Source organism: Odocoileus virginianus, chromosome 11 (assembly GCF_023699985.2).
Source record: "Odocoileus virginianus isolate 20LAN1187 ecotype Illinois chromosome 11, Ovbor_1.2, whole genome shotgun sequence".
In the NCBI taxonomy this organism is placed as follows: Eukaryota; Metazoa; Chordata; class Mammalia; order Artiodactyla; family Cervidae; genus Odocoileus; species Odocoileus virginianus.
This window is the reverse complement of record NC_069684.1, coordinates 69,990,773-70,008,400: the sequence shown is the minus strand read 5'-3', so window position 1 is coordinate 70,008,400 and position 17,628 is coordinate 69,990,773. Positions and strand designations below refer to the sequence as shown.

General features: G+C 45.6%; 1 protein-coding gene across 6 annotated transcripts in view; it reads left to right on the top strand.

The window, feature by feature from the left end:
• SRGAP2 (SLIT-ROBO Rho GTPase activating protein 2) overlaps positions 1–17,628 on the top strand; it is a 254,198-nt gene that overhangs the window by 188,971 nt on the left and 47,599 nt on the right. For 4 of the 6 annotated variants that reach the window (XM_070474574.1, XM_070474578.1, XM_070474576.1 and 1 more), the window contains exons 8-11: positions 1,234–1,458; positions 5,309–5,410; positions 6,415–6,612; positions 16,543–16,627. In XM_070474574.1, coding sequence (XP_070330675.1) covers positions 1,234–1,458; positions 5,309–5,410; positions 6,415–6,612; positions 16,543–16,627 — 610 coding nt within the window. The remainder of the gene's footprint in view (positions 1–1,233; positions 1,459–5,308; positions 5,411–6,414; positions 6,613–16,542; positions 16,628–17,628) is intronic. The other 2 variants (XM_070474577.1, XM_070474579.1) reach the window with 1 other exon arrangement.

The following is a 17,628-nucleotide window of genomic DNA, read 5'->3' as shown; positions in this document are numbered from 1 at the left end:
ACGGAATGAAATGGCAATCAGGCAGATGGTCTCGCTCTATCCATGGGTTCTTCTCTGATATTTCATCTCAAGTTCTGGATATCAAAACTGAGCAATAGAGGGGATAATGGGTGACTGAGGAATTTGGATCTCTGGGTCCTTCGGGAGGGATGAGGAATAGAGTTACAGAATGCCATTCTGAAGAGGGGCTCAGGGATTATGTTTAGTCCAAGTATTGATATTTTCAGTCTTACTCTTTAACAGAAAAATTCTTTCTTCAAATCAGACTTTACATAGAATCCTAATATATTGAGTAGAAAAAAGGGCAGAGCTGGTTTGGTTGAAGCAGGGATAGGAGGCTCCAAGTCCTACTAGTTGGGCTTCCCTCTATTAGGGGCAACCTGAGTACAGAACCATAGAGCTCTGTGCTACAGCTTGAAAACCACTGCTGGCCAAATCTTTTCATTTCACAGTCGAGGAAACGGGTTCAGGGAGGGGGAATGGTTTTTCCAAGGTTGCTTGGCTTCCTGTCCAGTGCTTTTTTTAATACTATTGCGTCTTTCATACCATTTTTTTTCCATGTTATTTCAAAAAATCAGAATCCCTTAAGTGATGTGAATTTTCCCAGTAATACTTATATTTAGAAATTTTTGGTCTCAGAAATGCTGTTGGGCCAGAGCTTTAGTGCAGAAATCCTAATCTACAACTATGGCCTGTCCTAGAATGTTGGGAGTTTGCTGGGGGCAGGGGCTGATAAGGACAGGGTCAGCCCCGCTCCCCCATTTTTATTTCTCTCACTAGTTTCTCTTGCAACACCTATGATTTCTAAGTAAGCCCTGAATGCTGAAATGGCCTAACTTGGTTGGTATGTTGTAATGAAATTACGATAACCCTGAAGGAGTGTCAGGCTACATTTGTATTGTTGAATTTCATTACAATGGTATCCCCAGAAGAACCTGAAAATAGAAGAAAAATCTCCCCAACTCTTTCATGTTTACTGAATAGCATGATTAAATAATTTCATTTTGTCCCAATGAGTCCTATTCCTTCTGACTACTTCACAGTCCTCTAAAGAGTCCTACATACTGAACTAGGAGTCAAGAATGGAGAAATATCACCCAGATCACGGAGGGCCAGCCTTCACCCCGTAGCACAGCCAGTCTTGCTGATCAGATCTGCCCTGGGGGCTGCCCTCCCCTCTGCCGAGCCTCGCGGCTGTCCTTGGTTTGCTCACGTGCCTTCTCCGCTCCACAGCAGTGCTGTGACTTAGGATACCACGCCAGCCTGAACCGCGCGCTGCGCACCTTCCTCTCTGCCGAGCTGAACCTGGAACAGTCAAAGCATGAGGGTCTGGACGCCATCGAGAACGCTGTAGAAAACCTGGACGCCACCAGTGACAAGCAGCGCCTCATGGAGATGTACAACAACGTCTTCTGTCCGCCGATGAAGTTTGAGTTCCAGCCCCACATGGGGGACATGGTGAGCCCCTCTTTCCTCTCCCGCACCCCCAGGGGGCTTGAGCTCACTGGGGTCTAGAGTTTCTGCACTCAAGCCGTGGTATTCTGGGGAGGGCAAGACTTGGGGCTGGCTTCATGTGGGTGGAACCCATTCCACCCATTCAGCAAACAGCTCCTGGGTGCCTGCTGTCCACTAGGCTTGACCATAGACACTGGGGGTTAGCGCCCTCAGGGAGCTTACAGTTGATGAGTTGCAGAAATATGCATAGATGGGACACCGAGAGGGACTGGCAGGATCAGAGGAGGTGAGAAACAGCCAGCGCGCTCTAAGAACTACTAACAGTTCCATATGATGAAGGGAAAGGGGAGGTGGAGTCCTCCAGCTGGTGAGGCTGAAAGAAGCGAGGGCTGAGATGGAGCCAGATACTCAAGGTTTCTGATGGGGAGGGAGAGCTCAGCAAGCTGATGGCGTGATCTTCTGTCATTTGTCAGAGTTCTAAAGGCACTTATTCTCATGGGTTCAGAAGTTTGTGATAAAAGGGGTAGTTTTACTTAGGTATTGAACAAAAAAGAATGGATACTACAGAAGGACAAGAGCTAAGATGTCACCCCTAAGAATGGCTGTCCAGGCAGCAGTGCATGAATGCAGGGGTCTTTTCTCTGATTTTTTACCTCTGATGGCTAAAACAAGAAGGGCCTAAATAACCTGAAGTGAGAGGAGAGAGCAGCTCTTTGGTTCTGGAACCTCTGAATCTTGAGGTTCCACTTCTGGTGGTTGTTCATATAAATCAAAGTGAATCTTCTTCCTGGGTTAGGAGCCACCACTTGACCTTTGGATTAAATCAGAAGGAGGATATATAAGCTTACATAATAGAAAAGGTCAATATAGATCTTCAGGCATGGGTGAATTGAGGATTAGGAATTATATCAAAAGACTCACTTTTTCTCACTCTGCTTCACATCCTATGTTTTGGCTCTGTTCTCAAATAGGCTTTTATCCTGTGGGGGCAAGGAGCCTACATTTGCAGCCTTATCCCCCTGTGGATTGAAATCCAACAGAAAGGACATCTGTTTCCTTGGGAATTCCTGGTGGTTCAGTGGTTAGAACTCCATGGTTTCCCTGCCTTATACCCAGGTGTGATCCCTGCTCAGGGGAACTAAGATCCCGCAGACCCCAAGCTGCGTGGTGCCGCCAGAATAACAAGCAAACACAGAGAGTATCTTCTTCCCTCCTGGAAGCCCTCACAAGTCTCTCCTTGTCTCCATGGCTCTGATTGGGTGATGTGCTTACCCCTGAGCCAATCACTGTGGTTGGTATCTGCAGTCAGCTGAGGCCATACCCTGCACCCTCAAGTTTGGGAAAGTCCCGTCCAAAGCACAGGGCCTGAGTTGTGAGTGAAAATTTCCCCCTCAGAGGACAGTCAGGCCGAAGTTACCAGAAGAAGGAGGAAAGAACACTGGGTGACAGAAAAAAACAACAGTGTCCTCTCAACAAGGGAACAGTTCTTCCATTAAGATGAACATCCAGATGCTCTTTAGAAGACGCTGCTCCAGAATGAGAGCTGGTGCAGCGTCAGCAGTGGATCTGCTGTCATCAGTAGGCCATCGTGGAGAGTGGGACATTTCTATCCTAAGAACAGAAGTGTGGGGATGGTTTCTTTCCTCCTCTCCTTCTTGGGAAAACTGTTTCCAGTTTGTCTCCATTGCTGTGGCTCAGGAAATGTCAGCGTTGAACAGATGGAAAGGGAGATGGCAGCATGTGCAGCTAGAATTCCGGGGGTGGGGTGTCACCGAGCCCCAGGAAGCCCCATTCCTCACCTGCTCTGGCTTCTGGTCAGACTTGTCTTCCAAACCCCTTCTCCAGCTGCCACGGAGATTCCTTCCCAATAAGTAGTGGAACTTGGGGACCAGCTGAGTGGAGTGATATTAATACATTTTCTGGTGTCGACTGTGTTGCCTGCTAAGCCCAGCAGCTTGTCTCCATAAAGGGGGATTCCAGACGCTGAGTGCTCAGGCTCCCTCCTCGCCCTGTCAAAGCCTCATTCCCATACTCCGGAGCACAGCTGGAATGCATTACCTTGCACCCCGGTAGAGGACCACTGCCAAAGCATGCATCAGCAGCCCTGCTGCTTCTTAAAGAAACAAGCGTGGAGATGGTTTTCCCTCCATGATTCCCGCCTGCTAGATTGAAGTTACTTTAAAAATCAATAGTTCAGTCTTCTGCCTAGGCCCTCCCTTTGTGCGATGCTAGCTGATCAGTGGCTGAGCCAGGCAGGGGCCGGGGCGAATCCTAGATCATGCAGAGGTTTTGCTTTCCAGCCTCGCCTTCATGTGAGTGGAGAAGAAAAAATGATGAGAGGCCAGTCTTTCTTGGTCCTTGCAGCCATCTATCCCCAGTCAGTGAGGGCTGTGTATAGACTGTTGAGGCGAGGAGAGGGAGCTGCCTGGAAGTCCTTGAACTGGGGCCAAAGTTCGGGTGGCATTCGGACCGGAAGCCCTGAAATTGGCCGAGGCCCCACACTGATTGGTGTTCTGGGGCACTCAGCACATGGACTGATGCCAAGCACTCTCCGATGCACTGGGAGGAGGTGCTTGGCTCTACCCTTGGTGCCCCCAGAGGCTCGTGGGGCTCTGGATGCCTGACCGGTGACATCAGGCAGCCAGAGAGTTTCACTGTTGGCACCATCCCATCCTGGCCACCGAGCTTTCTCCATTGTGTCTGCTTATCCAAGAGCCAGGATGAAGTCAGCTCTCTTCAGATCTGAGAGCTGGCTCAGGCCAGCCTCTCAGCTGGGGGAGGAGGTCAAGTCAGTTGAGAGCTTAAAAGCCAATGGAGGAAAAGGTCAGGTCCCAGCCCCCTCCATCTGAAGAGAGGTTTTGTCTTTTCAAGCAAGAGAATGGTCTGTGGGCTTGGGAATCTGCCCACTCGTCGCTGGGGAAGGAGGAGGCTGGTTCTATCCAGATGTCTCTCCACAAACAAGAGGCTAAAGGACACGTGGTGGCAAGGTGACAGGAGCTGCCTGCACGTGGTCCTGCCTCGCAGTCTGCCAGCCTTCTGTTCCTCATCTGTCATCCTGGGGACGGTGGGGGACCTCAGGCCCACGCCATCGCCACAGCCCCATCGGGAGACAGTGGCTCAGCCCTCCCCTCACTCAGGGCGAAGCTTATTGACAGCGGTCCTTGGGAGAAAGACAGACTTTTCTCCCACGCAGATCTGGTGAAGACCTGGAGTGAAATGATGGCTTTTTGACAATGCCAAGTTCCACAGGATTCCGTGCCCTCTGGGGCCCTCTAGCATTGCCTGTGGACTTGCTCCTGGCCTCACACTTTCTCTCATTGAGTCAGAGCTCTCATGCGTGGCCCAGATTTATAAACACATGCTGGCTTCCAGCAGCAGCACGTTAGCCTCCTGACCCACTTCTCTCCTGCTCTCACTCTGGTGCCCAGCGGGGAACAAAGGCGGGGCCAGAGAGGTGGCCACTTGGACCTCTGGCAGGAAACCCTCCCTGGGCCAAAGCTTGTGTGCCTGGAGCCAGGGCTGCCTGAAGCCCTCTTCTCTGCCCTGACTCCGGCTTCTTGGGAGCCGCAGGCCCTTTATTGACCTGCCCCTGCCAAGCACCAGGCTAGAGGTGGGCTCCAAAGAGAGAGAGAGAGAGAGAGAGAGAGAGACCTTGTCAAACAGGTTCCCTTCCTCCTTCTTTTCTTGTGCTATTTGGTCCTAGAAAAGGTCTACACACTTTGGCTTTGGATTTTGTTTCACGTAGAAGTTGTGAGCTTTGCAGCTTGAGTACGCGTCGTTTTATTAACAGTAACGGGCCTCTGACAAAAGATCTGTGTCCTTTCCCTGACCTGGTGTTGCTTTCTTTTGGCAGGCATCCCAGCTCTGTGCCCAGCAGCCCGTCCAGAGTGAGCTGGTACAGAGATGCCAACAACTGCAGTCTCGCTTATCCACGCTGAAGATCGAGAATGAAGAGGTGAGTTTCCTGCTCAGGAGGTTCACAGCCACCCTCTGAGTTTCCCTGTCGAACCTCTTGCTGTTCCCCACACGGGAGCAGGTGGAAGGAGCACGCAGGGAACATCCGGGCTGCCGCAAACATTTCCTAGCCAAATGTAGGCTTGGATTTTCCCCTTCTGCTGCATCCTGCCCTTGAACTCCAGGAAGTGGCTCTTGCATTGCCAAAGGTTGAGCTCTATTTTGAGCCTTCTGCAAAATGCTTTTGTCCCCGCCTTACACATTTAATCAAAATGGCACTTGGCAGCTGTGTGAACAATATTGTATCTCTGAAACCACCCCCTCCTGCCTGGCTTTTTCCAGCATTTTCAAACAAACAGAGGCCTTTGACTTTGACACTTCAAACATCTCCATCCTCTTAGAAAAGGGCGACTTTCTTCTGGGCCCAGTGTATTTGCTTTCAACAACTAGTTCAAAAGGGCAGTGCAATTGATTATCAGCTCCTTATTCTTTTGAGCTCTTGTGACTTCTTACCTGGAATCTCAGTTAAGTCTTACTTTCCCCTGTAAGATCAGGAAAGCCTGGGAATGGGTCACTTGGTTTGCAAGTGGGGACACAAGCTTGTTATTTGTTGAAGGTCAAGAAACAACCTGGGTCATGGTGGGACTCGGCCCATCACGCATTTTTAACCCGCTCTCTATATGATGGAGTTGCTTTGGATTGGTTTCATTCTCTCTCCCTTAGCAAGTCCAGTATAACAAAGAGCTAATCTTAACTTTAAAAATTAAACATTAAATAGCCAGGCCAAGCAGGCAGTATGAGGGAGGTAGTGGGTTTTAGGCCCTTACTGAAGAGAAGAGGGTCCATGTGATGTTTACCACTTGCTCAGCACTGTTCATTGGGAAGCAGCGTTGCAGGCCCGCTAACACCTGCTCCCTTCTTCCTCAGCTCACTTCTCCAAGCTTCTCCATCACTACCGTCTTGCAGCCCACCCCTCATGCATTATGTTGGCCCTTATCATGACAGGTAAAGAAGACGATGGAGGCCACTCTGCAGACCATCCAGGACATTGTGACCGTCGAAGATTTCGATGTCTCTGATTGCTTCCAGTACAGCAACTCTATGGAATCCGTCAAGTCCACGGTCTCAGAAACTTTCATGAGCAAACCCAGCATCGCCAAGAGGAGGGCCAACCAGCAGGAGACGGAGCAGTTCTACTTCACGGTGAGGGGCTCCGCGCCCTTTAAAGACTGGCTTTAGGTGCTGCAGCACCCATGAGCCATTTGGATCCCAGGGTCCTTGTCAGGCATCTTCAGGGCAGTTTTTTAATATCTTCACTTGGATCTGGGCATGTTCGGAGACCATCCGTACACTTCAAGGCACAAATATTTACAAGTTTTGTGTCTACCAAGAATATTTTCTTCTTGAATACATTTTTAACCAGCTAGTAGACTTTGTTCACAACTTTCCTTCTCATCCCTGGGCATCATCATCCTAGGGGGTGCATCTGCTAGTTCTTGAGAACCACACTGAGATATTTTGGATAGCATACCTTACAGTTAAAATCTGTTATTTCTTCTAGTTGATGTGATAACTTTATAATATGTGGCAATACAAAATTATTTTTCATAATAATGGCTAAAACTCAAAGGGACAGGTAATGTGCAGCATTATTGGTTTACAGAGAATTCTAAAACGTTTTATTTATATTTTGTTATTTATGCATCTCCCAGTCCTCTTTTAGACAGGTGGACCCAATTTTTTTAAGTAGTGTTAACAGTCCTTTGGAAGGTTGCTGGTTGGTCTTTGGTGATACTTTTTAATAATTGAGTTATTTCGAGCTTGCCAAGTAGGATTTATTGCCTGAGCTAAAATTTATTTCCTAATCTTCTGACAACTAAGAAAGAAGAAATTAAGTTTGCAGATGTGAGAGGAAATATAGCCAGTGAATATGCATACTGATTCTGAATGAGCAGAATTAACTTGTTTTTCAGTCAAGAAGCATAGTCTGCAAATAGCAAATTGAATTTCTCCTGCAACTAGAACCATTCGTTTAATTCTTCTTTGAACACTGCCCTTTCTCTATTAGGAACACTAATGATTTGCTATCTCTTTTAAAGAAGAAATCTGTTTTCTCAAGTAGTTAAGCTAAGAATTCTTCAAAATTTTTTTAAGTCCTAGAGAAGAATGTTGAAAGGGCATGATTTAACAGTATTGTTCTTTTAAAATAACTTTTTTTTCTTGTTATACAAAATAAAGCATGTTTATTATATAAACTTTAGAAGTAAGAAAAAAGAAACTAAAAATCATCCATAATCCCAAATATCTACAGATAATAGTGTTAGAATATATTTTCTTTCAGGCTTTTTTCGATGCATGCACATGGATGTGAACATATATTTATAATTTTATTATAAAAATGGCAAATTGCTGGCATATTGTTTTATCTGCTGTTTTCACGTAAATGATTAATTTAAGTGAAAGCCATTTAATTATAACATGCTTTAAATATATTTATGAGTAAAATGCTAAAATCAATACAAAGAAGGAATAGAATGACATTTTGGCTCATTCATTCATTTTTGTAAAATATATATAGCATATTGCCTGTTTTGTAGTAGGTACTCAAAAATGCTGAAAATTTATTATCCCTATCATCACTATAATTTATTCATTGAAAATTATTAAATTATTCATTGATCATTTATTAAGGATCTACTCTGACACTGTGCTATATAAGCTGGGAATGCTAAGAATATCAAATGAAGAGAATGGTGGAATTAGGCCTATGAAGGGAGAACTTCTTTTTTACTGTATGTATTTCTAAAGAATTACAATAGGTTAATTTTGATAATTTAAAAAATAAATGTAAAAAATATTAAGTGCATCCATGCACACATGTGTGAATGGCAGCCAGGATGAATGGAGTTGGGGAACATCACACACAGAGTGACTGTGCAGATAAGGCAGAGAATCAAGAGGGGAACAGGGTCCTTTGAGGCCAGAGCAGCATGTGCAAGAGCATAAAGGCATGAAAAATCTGGGACAGACTTGGGAAAAACTTCTTGTCCGTAGTGAGGGCTGTGTACCTCCCCAAGCTTCTTTATCTCTGGAGGTTGTTAAATATTCGAGAGGCTTTAAATAATAGGATTGTCTGACTGTTCTGTCTGGACTGCTTAGATATAACGCTACTTAAATGACCCAATCTTGTTACATTGTAGAAGATTTCCATTTTTTGATTAAATGAGAATTTTGAACATGAAAATCTGTATTTAAGACTTCAGAAATTGCTTCTGAGCTTTAAGGGACGCTACATTCGTATTTAGAATTGACCTTTAGTAAGAGCCAGAATGACCATATTCAAACTGGCGATCTCCCAAATCCTGCCCACCCTTTCACCTCTGTCTGAATGCACTGATGTCCACTAACTCATTTCCTGTCTTTTGTGACCATAATGCTACTTATCAAAATTGCATGTAAATTTCCTTGGCTCTTTTGTCCGGGCTTGTCTAGTAACAGATTTGTAAAAGAGTTCACCATTTTTGTAATTGGTGTTTGGAATGCGTCAGATAATTCAGTTCATGATAAAGGGACTTTGAGGGGGGGGGTGGCAAAATGGCCATTCAAGAAAAGGAATACTTTCTGAGCACTCTTGGCTGTCATCAGATTGATCTGCCCAGATGACAGAGACTGGAAACTTGAAGCGTGACCTACAAGGGTCGGTCATGTGCAAGAAGTACCAGGAAAATAATCATGAAATTTTAAAGCTTGAAGTGGTTTTTTTTTTTAAATCATCTAGCCAGATCTTCTCATTTGAAAGGTTTTTTTTAAGAACTAACAAACAACAAAAATTCAAAAAGGATGGGTAGCTTGTCCAAGGTCATCAGCAAGAGCTGAAGCCAGAACTCTGGTCTCCTGGTGTCAAGACACCAGCTTTTTCTCTTTGCCCTGATGAGGAAGCTGAGGTCAGGGGGAGGCTCGGGAACTGCTCAGCTTTCTGCTCTGCTTTGCTCTAAGTGAGAAGACAGAGGTTTTCTGATCTTCTTGGCTTTGTATCACTTATCTTCTATAACACACAATCCTGCACTGTCCACCTTTTTTCCCATTGCCTATTTTATTGTAACCATTAAAGATTTTTTAAAAAGATGCAAAGATTTCAAAAAAGCAAGAAAGTCAAGCCTCTACCTGTTCCCAACCCCCTCTTCCCACCAATGACTGATGCCAGTTTCTTCTGTGTCCTTCCAAAGGCGTTCTATGTGGACACAACCACTGATGTACCCTTTAATGTAATATTACTACATTAGAAATATGAGGAGATAAAATAAATAGAAATACAAATGGAAGTGTATCATCAATACTGTTCACTTAGCTGTTTTTATCATTTGGGATGGTATCTTCAATTTATTCCAAAAAGATCTAACTCTTAATAGCTGAGCAGAATTTCATTTGTACAGACAGATGTTACATTGTTCATTTAACCAGTTCCCTTCTCATAGGCTGTCCTTGTTGTTCAGTCACTAAGTCGTGTCTGACTATTTGTGACCCCATGACTGCAGCATGCCAAACTCCCCTGTCCTTCACTATCTCCCGGAGTTTGCTCAGATTCATGTCCCTTGAGTCAATGATGCTGTCTAACCATCTCATCCTCTGCTGCCCCCTTCTCCTTTTGCCTTCGCTCTTTCCCCACATCAGGGTCTTTTCCAAGGAGTCAGCTCTTTGCATCAGGTGGCCAAAGTATTGGAGCTTCAGCTTCAGTATCAGTCCTTCCAATGAATATTCAGGGTTGATTTCCTTTAGGATTGACAGGTTTGATCTCCTTGGATCCCAGGGACTTTCAAAGAGTCTTCTTCAGCACCACAGTTCAAAAACATCAATTCTTCAGTGCTCAGCCTTCTTTATGGTCCAGCTCTCACATCTATACATGACTACTGGAAAAGCTGTAGCTTTGACTATATGGACCTTTGTCTACAAAGTGATGTCACAGCTTTTTAAAATGCTGTCTAGGTTTGTCATAGCTTTCCTTCCAAAAAGCAAGTGTCTTTTAATTTCATGGCTACAGTCAAAATCTGCAATGATTTTGGAGCCCCCCCAAAATAAAATCTGTCACTGTTTCTACTTTTTCCCCTTCTATTTGCCATGAAGTGATGGGACCAGCTACCATGATCTTAGTTTTTTGAATGTTGAGTTTTAAGCCAGCTTTTTCACTCTCCTCTTTCACTATCAAAGAGGCTCTTTTGTTCCTCTTCGCTTTCTGCCATTAGAGTGATATCACCTGCATATCTGAGATTGTTGATATTTCTCTAGGTAAGCTTGATTCCAGTTTGTGATTCATCCAGACTGGCATTTCGCATGATATACTCTGCATATAAGTTAAATAAGCAAGGTGACAATATACAGCCTTGTCACATTCCTTTCCCAATTTTGAACCAGTCTGTTCCATGTCTAGTTCTAACTATTGCTTCTTGACCCACATCAGATTTGACAGATAAGGTGGTCTGGTATTCCCATCTCTTTAAGAATTTTCCAGTTTGTTGTGATTCACACAGTCAAAGGCTTTAGCCTAGTCAGTGAAGCAGGAATAGATGTTTTTCTGAAATTCCCTTGCTTCCTCTATAATCCAATGGATGTTGGCAGTTTGAACTCTAGTTCCTTTGCCTTTTCTAAGTCTAGCTTATATATTTGGAAATTCTCAGTTCATAAACTGCTGAAGTCTAGCTTGAAGGATTTTGAGCATAACCTTACTAACATAAATGAGTGCAACTGTACAGTAGTTTGAACATTCTTTGGCATTGCCCTTCTTTAGGGTTGGAATGAAAACTGACCTTTTTCAGTCCTTTGGCCACTGCTGAGTTTTCCAAATTTGCTGACATATTAAGTGCAGCACTTTAACAGCATCATCTTTTAAGATTTTAAATAGCTCAGCTGGAATTCCATCACCTCCAATTAGCTTTGTTCGTTGTAATACTCCCTAAGGCCCACTTGACTTCACACTCCAGGATGTCTGTCTCTAAGTGAGTGACCACACCATCATAGTTATTCAGGTCATTAAGACCTTTTTTGTACAGCTCTTCTGTTCTGTGTATTCTTGCCACCCCATCTTAATCTCTTCTGCTTCTGTTAGGTCCTTACTGTCTCTGTCCTTTTTCATGCTCATCCTTGCATGAAATGTTCCCTCCATATCTCTAATTTTGTGAAGAGATCTCTAGTTTGCTCACTACCAGCTAAGTACTGTCAGACCCTACAGGTATTTCCTTGTGTGAGGATTGGAGTATGGGATTCTTGAATGGGGGATGAAATGGGGATGAATTTTTTTATAAAATGAACAAAACTAGGCTGCCTGAGCTTGGGGGGACAGATTCGGGTAAGGTAAGAAGCTGTAGAGGAGTCTATTCCTTGACCATTGAACAGACAGTGCTCTAAGGCTGCTAGACTTGGTGTGGTCCAAGATCTTTTTTTTCTTGGTATTCTCCAAGAATAAACAGATACATGATAAGTGTGTACTAAGTGGGTATAAATGAATAAATGCCCCTGCCATGTCAATTTAAGTAGGGAGATATACTCCTGTTGAAAGGTTTGCTCTGTTACGTATTCTGTCTGATAGCTGTTTCCAGCTTTAAAACTTGACGGGCAGGAGGGAAAATGTCAATGTGCTTGGCTGGTGGGGAAGAAGGCCCAGTAATGACACCTGTGAATCTCTGTGCACTGCACGGGGCTGACTAGGCACAGCTCACTCCTCCCACCACCCTTTCTCATCATGGTGGAGACTTGTGACCTTGGGCTCACAGATTAAATTTAATGCATAGGCAAGGTCCATGAGTTGTATAGCACCATGGTAAGAATATATTTAAAGGGAGGAGGCATTTAAAAATTAAATTTGAAAACCATTCTTGTGCCTCCTTTTTTTCTTTTTAGAGGCTGGAAACCTGCTTTGAGTTTGTTTTCTTTTTGTTTTTGGTGGCACCACGTGGCGTGAGGATCTCACCTCCCCGACCAGAGATTGAACCCCACGCCCTTGGCAGTGAAAGCCCTAACCACTGGACCACCAGGGAATTGCCAAGCTTTCTTAAGTATTAGCATAGAGCAAAGAAATTTAGGGAAGGGCTGTTTTTCAGTTAGTTGACCAAGTGATTCTGTATAAGGAGCACTTTTAAGTATCTGCTGGTTGGCATCAATCACAGTCATGTTTGTTATCTTTATTTCATCTTGAACACCCTTGTGAAAAAAGGTATTATCCCCATTTTCCAGTTAGGGAAGCTTAAGTTCTGGGAGTTAAGTGACTTGCCCAAGGTCAGAAGAGTTAGCAAGTGGTGGGACTCAAATATACCAACTTAGCCTTCTTCATCTTACTGCAGTTAAAATGTCTGTCAGGGAGGGTGGGCTCAGAAAGAAAAATTATCATACTAATCCTTTTCAATGAATAAAACTCATCACTGACTGTTAATACTAAATTAAGAATTATTAGGAAAGAAATTAATGAGATCATAAAAACTGAATTGAAGGTTCACAATGGCAAAAACCAAAATCATCCAATAGACTCTTGCTTCCCCTTCAACTTTTGGAAGAAATTCTCAGTTTTGGTAATACTGAGTGTTACATGATGGGAGTGGGGGTGGGTAGGAGCAGCTCATGGGGTGTGACAGTCAGGCTGTGTTTTAGGAATTTGACTTCATTTTGGTGATCTGGAATTGACCGTGATCCTTTTCTTTCTTCTCCACTGAGGAAAAGTCCAGGTGATCACTTTACCTTTAGATGTTTGGGGAGAGGAGCAGGGTAGAGGAAGTGGAATGAAAGAAAAATAATTACCTAATATTGGGACATGGTTTAGATAAGGAAAGTGACCATCATTGCCCAAGGAAGGATTTTGAAATTAGCCGTGAACAGTTCTTCTCCGGGCCCCTGGTCTCCAAAAATCATTGAAAAGCCACCTTCCTCCCTTGCCTTCTTCCTTCGCTTTATGTCAGGATGGCAGCACTTGAATCCGTCTAAGCAAGCTCCCACAGGAAAGCCTGGTTACTCTACCAGCCGACCTCTTGTAGAGATGAGTGCTTTATGGGCGGGACAGGAAAGTGATAAATGATATGCCTGCAAATAGGATGCTTTTACCTCTGCATACCCAGCTTACCCAGATGGAAAACTTCCAACCACTGTTTCCATTATTAGGGATGCAGGTCATACCTTGACACAGTTTTTGATCCTTCAGGATTTAGTGGAACCCGAAAAGGTAATTCATCATACCTCTTTATCAGATTGTTATTTATTTTAATGGTTCACCGAGTGACAGCCGGAGTTAAGCAGCGAACTGTGAACATGAATGAAAAAAATGATTTCTGAAATCACAAGTATACGCATGAGTGACAGGAAGGAGTTTGCCTCCTCCTTTTAGAATTTGGGCTGTTTTCTGAGCACTCTGGTCTCATGTTAAGGGTTACAATGGGCAGATTTTCCCTCATTAAGAAACCTTTAGCATCTCCTTGGGATGAACTTCCAAAGAGGGGCCTCTGGCTGTTCAGATGTTCACAGTGGATGTTTCCTGAAGGTGTGTTGCCTCTGAGCCCTGAAGTACTGTTCCAGCCCCACAGTTGGCATTGGTTGGGGATTAGGGTGTCACTCCGGGAAGACCGACAGCAGGTGAGCTGGCAGCTGGAGCAGATGGGATGAGGAAGGAGACACAGAGCCTGTTTTTAAGCAGATGTTCTCGTGCAGAATCACAAAGGAGCAGAGGGAACAGGTCGTGAGGAAAGTGGCAGAAATGACCTGGCGCAGGGCTTGTTTTTTGTCTTCTATTTAATTCAGAGAGTAGGGGCATACTTGGAGGCATGGTTTGTCACTGCTGAGGAAGGTTCTAGCCAGAGGACAGTGAAACTGTTCATTTATTCACTAATTTTCAAGGATTTGTTGAGTGTCTGCTATCCGCTGGGCACAGTACTAAGTATCAGGGGCGCAAATAATAATGAATGCCATGGTCTCCGACCAAAGAGAGGAGACCATCTGGAGGGAAAGAGACAGGAGCAACAAAGCCTCCGTGACAGGGCTGGTTGAGAAATGCTGTCAGAGATTTGCCAAGGTCTACACAGGAGCATCTGGGTGAATGTGGGAGGGTGAAGATGACCATCCCAGAGAAAGCTGAGTTTTTCTTGGTTTTTATAAGGGAAAGAGAGAAATATGCACTCAGTTAAAAGTTCAACCTGTACGGAAAGGTAGAGAGATTAAAAATAACTCACAGTTTTTTCACCTTTTCTTTCTACTTTCACCCCAAAGGCTTGATCTATGCTTTTTGGTTAGTACATTAAAAAAAAAGAAAAGACAGAACAATTATCATTTTAAATGTTATATCCACTTACCCCTTCAACTACTTTATGGATCACCAGTGATTCACAGATGATCATACTCGGGGAGACACTGCCATTTTGCCTCTGAGTTTAGAGGTGGGCAGATGACCCTGACCCAGCAGATGAACCATTGCAGCAGAAGACATCCAAGGCAAACTGAGATGCCCGTGAACAGCTGTGGGGCAGGGTGGGAAAGACACCATAAGAAGAGTCCAAAGACCTGGGATCCGGGTTTGGCACCACCACTTACAGGCTTGCAGCAATCAGCAGTACCCACTGTCTGTCCTCATCTACAGTAAGGAAGCAATGATGCCATCCCTGTGGGCTGTATGCAGTTATCCTGAGAGTCAAATGCTTTCAGTTCAGTTCAGTTCAGTCGCTCAGTCGTGTCTGACTCTTTGCCACCCAATGAACCACAGCACGCCAGGCCTCCCTGTCCATCACCAACTCCCAGAGTCCACCCAAACCCATGTCAATCAAGTCAGTGATGCCATCCAACCATCTCATCCTCTGTCGTCCCCTTTTCCTCCTGCCCTCAATCTTTCCCAGCATCAGTCTTTTCCAATGAGTCAACTCTTTGCATCAGGTGGCCAAAGTATTGGAGTTTCAGCTTCAACATCAGTCCTTCCAATGAACACCCAGGACTGATCTCCTTTAGGATGGGCTAGTTGGATCTCCTTGCAGTCCAAGGGACTCTCAAGAGTCTTCTCCAACAAAATGCATGCTAAAGTACTCTAAAAACTGGTTTTATTCTGCTTCTCTCCTTCTTCTGCTCTGCACCATAGCAGACCGAGCACTTTATCATAATGATTAAAAGCACACATTGGGGACTTCCCTGGCAGTCCAGTGGTTATGACTCTGAACTTCCATTACAGTGGGTGCAGGTTCGATCCCTGGTCTGGGAACTAAGATCCCACATGCCGTGCAGCGTGGCCAAACAATAAATTAAAAAATAAAAGCACACATTGTATTGCCAAACTCCATATATGGATACTGGCTCCAGCACTCACTAATTGTTTGACCTAAAGCCACTTACTGAATCTCCCCAAATCTCATCCATGAAATGGAGATAATAGTTATCATTGTTCATAGAGTTGTTTTGAAGACTGGCTGAGTTGTCCAGGGAAATACAGCCTCTCACTGAGAGACAAGGGTTGAGAGAAGTCAGTCGCAAAGCGCAGTGCAGCAGTCCTTTTGACTGTTAGAGCAGATGGGTCGCGTTTCCATAAACCTCATCTGTGTTTGGAACCTCCAGTGTGTGTTATGCAAGTGGGGTGTGGCAGCCCCTCCCTCTGGGCACTCAGAAAGCCCAAGCTTGCTGCAGAGACTCCATGCAGAATAGAGGAGCAGGCCGATTAAAATAAGGCTCGGGCGAGCGCGGGGCTGAGCCTTGACACTGCTCCTGGTGTGAAGGAATGCACCCTGGGAGGGGCCTGGAGGGGAGGGTGTCAGGAGAGGGGACAAGCTGACCAGCCGCAGGTGTGTGTCCTCACCCCAGGAAGGCGGGGCTCAGTGAGTCCCTCCACCTGCAGCTCCTCGGTGGAGCTGAAAAAGATGGATGCGGGGCTCAAGGAGACAGTTTCTTTCAGTGGCCGATGTGGAGCTCCTAGGAAGACATAAAGCAGGACACTAATTCACCAGGAAAATCAGCAGCTGCTCAGATGCTCAGAGCCTTTAAAAAAAATAAAAAAGGAATCCGGTAGAAATTGGGTCAGAAACCAAAAGCCCTCTTAGAAAGGGAATTGTACGGCTGAGCGTCTGTGATTTTTTTTTTTTCCTCCCCTTCTGGAGCCTGAATGTTCTGTGTCCTCCTCTTCCCTTACAGAAAATGAAGGAGTACCTGGAGGGCAGGAACCTCATCACCAAGCTACAAGCCAAGCACGACCTTCTCCAGAAAACCCTGGGAGAGAGTGAGTGTGGCCTCTGCGGGAGCTCTGGCAGCAAGGGGCAGGCCGGGTCCTGGCCCTGGTGCTGAGCGCATGCCTCCCTCCTCAGCAGAGTGGCCCCAGTCTGGTTATGTGAACACATTGCTTTTCCTCGCTTGTTCGATGTGGAAGCACACACCCCAGATGACTGCTTGAGTAATGGGGAAAGGCCAGTGCTTAATGAAGCACCAGTGCGCATCAGCTGCTTGTTTCAATTGAGCGTGCCTGCTCTCTGCCCCCTCCCGTACCTCCTCTGCTGCTACCGGGCCAAGGAGCTGATGGGCTCTTTCCTCTCCAGACCCTCTGGTCAAATCTTAGCTCCTCTGTGGCAGGACGGAGGCTGGATCTAGAGGGTGGGGAGCTGTGAGGTGAGCGTCACAGCTGCTCTGAGTGGAGGAGAGGCGTCCCGAGGGCAGGTGCGGGGCAGACTGCAGCTGTCAGCAGCGTCAGGGTGGCCAGTGGTCTCCTCGTGCTTTGAAGGGCCCTGGGGCTCAGAGGTGGCCTCCTCCTTGATTTGGCCAGGCGGAGGCTCTGGTGCTGATCGGACTGTCTGGTCTCATAAGATGATTTTAATCAGACCCTGGAAAGTAGCAAGGCAGAGGACTGGACTGGCACTCTGGACTTTCTCCTCAGCTGTCAAACAGAAGGCAGAAGTTGAAAGAGAAGCTTCCCTGGGGTTTTTGGCACCCTGCCCAGGTCTCCTGCCCAGCTCTCAGCATCCTCTGATTAATGGGATTCCCAGGTTGGGGATGCCTCTGAATGCCCTGCCCCCTCCTCCTTACCCCACTGATCTCCTCGCTTAAAGATGGGGGCGGGGACAGGGAGTACCCACAGTGAAAGGCAAAACCTGCATTTTGCACAGAGGTCGGATGTTCTCAAATCAATTCTTGAACTCTTCTCAGACCGAGTGCAGAATCTAGGCAAGTGTACAGCGCTCATTGGCTCAAAGACCCCAGGATTCAGAGCCCCACTTTCCATTCCAGAGC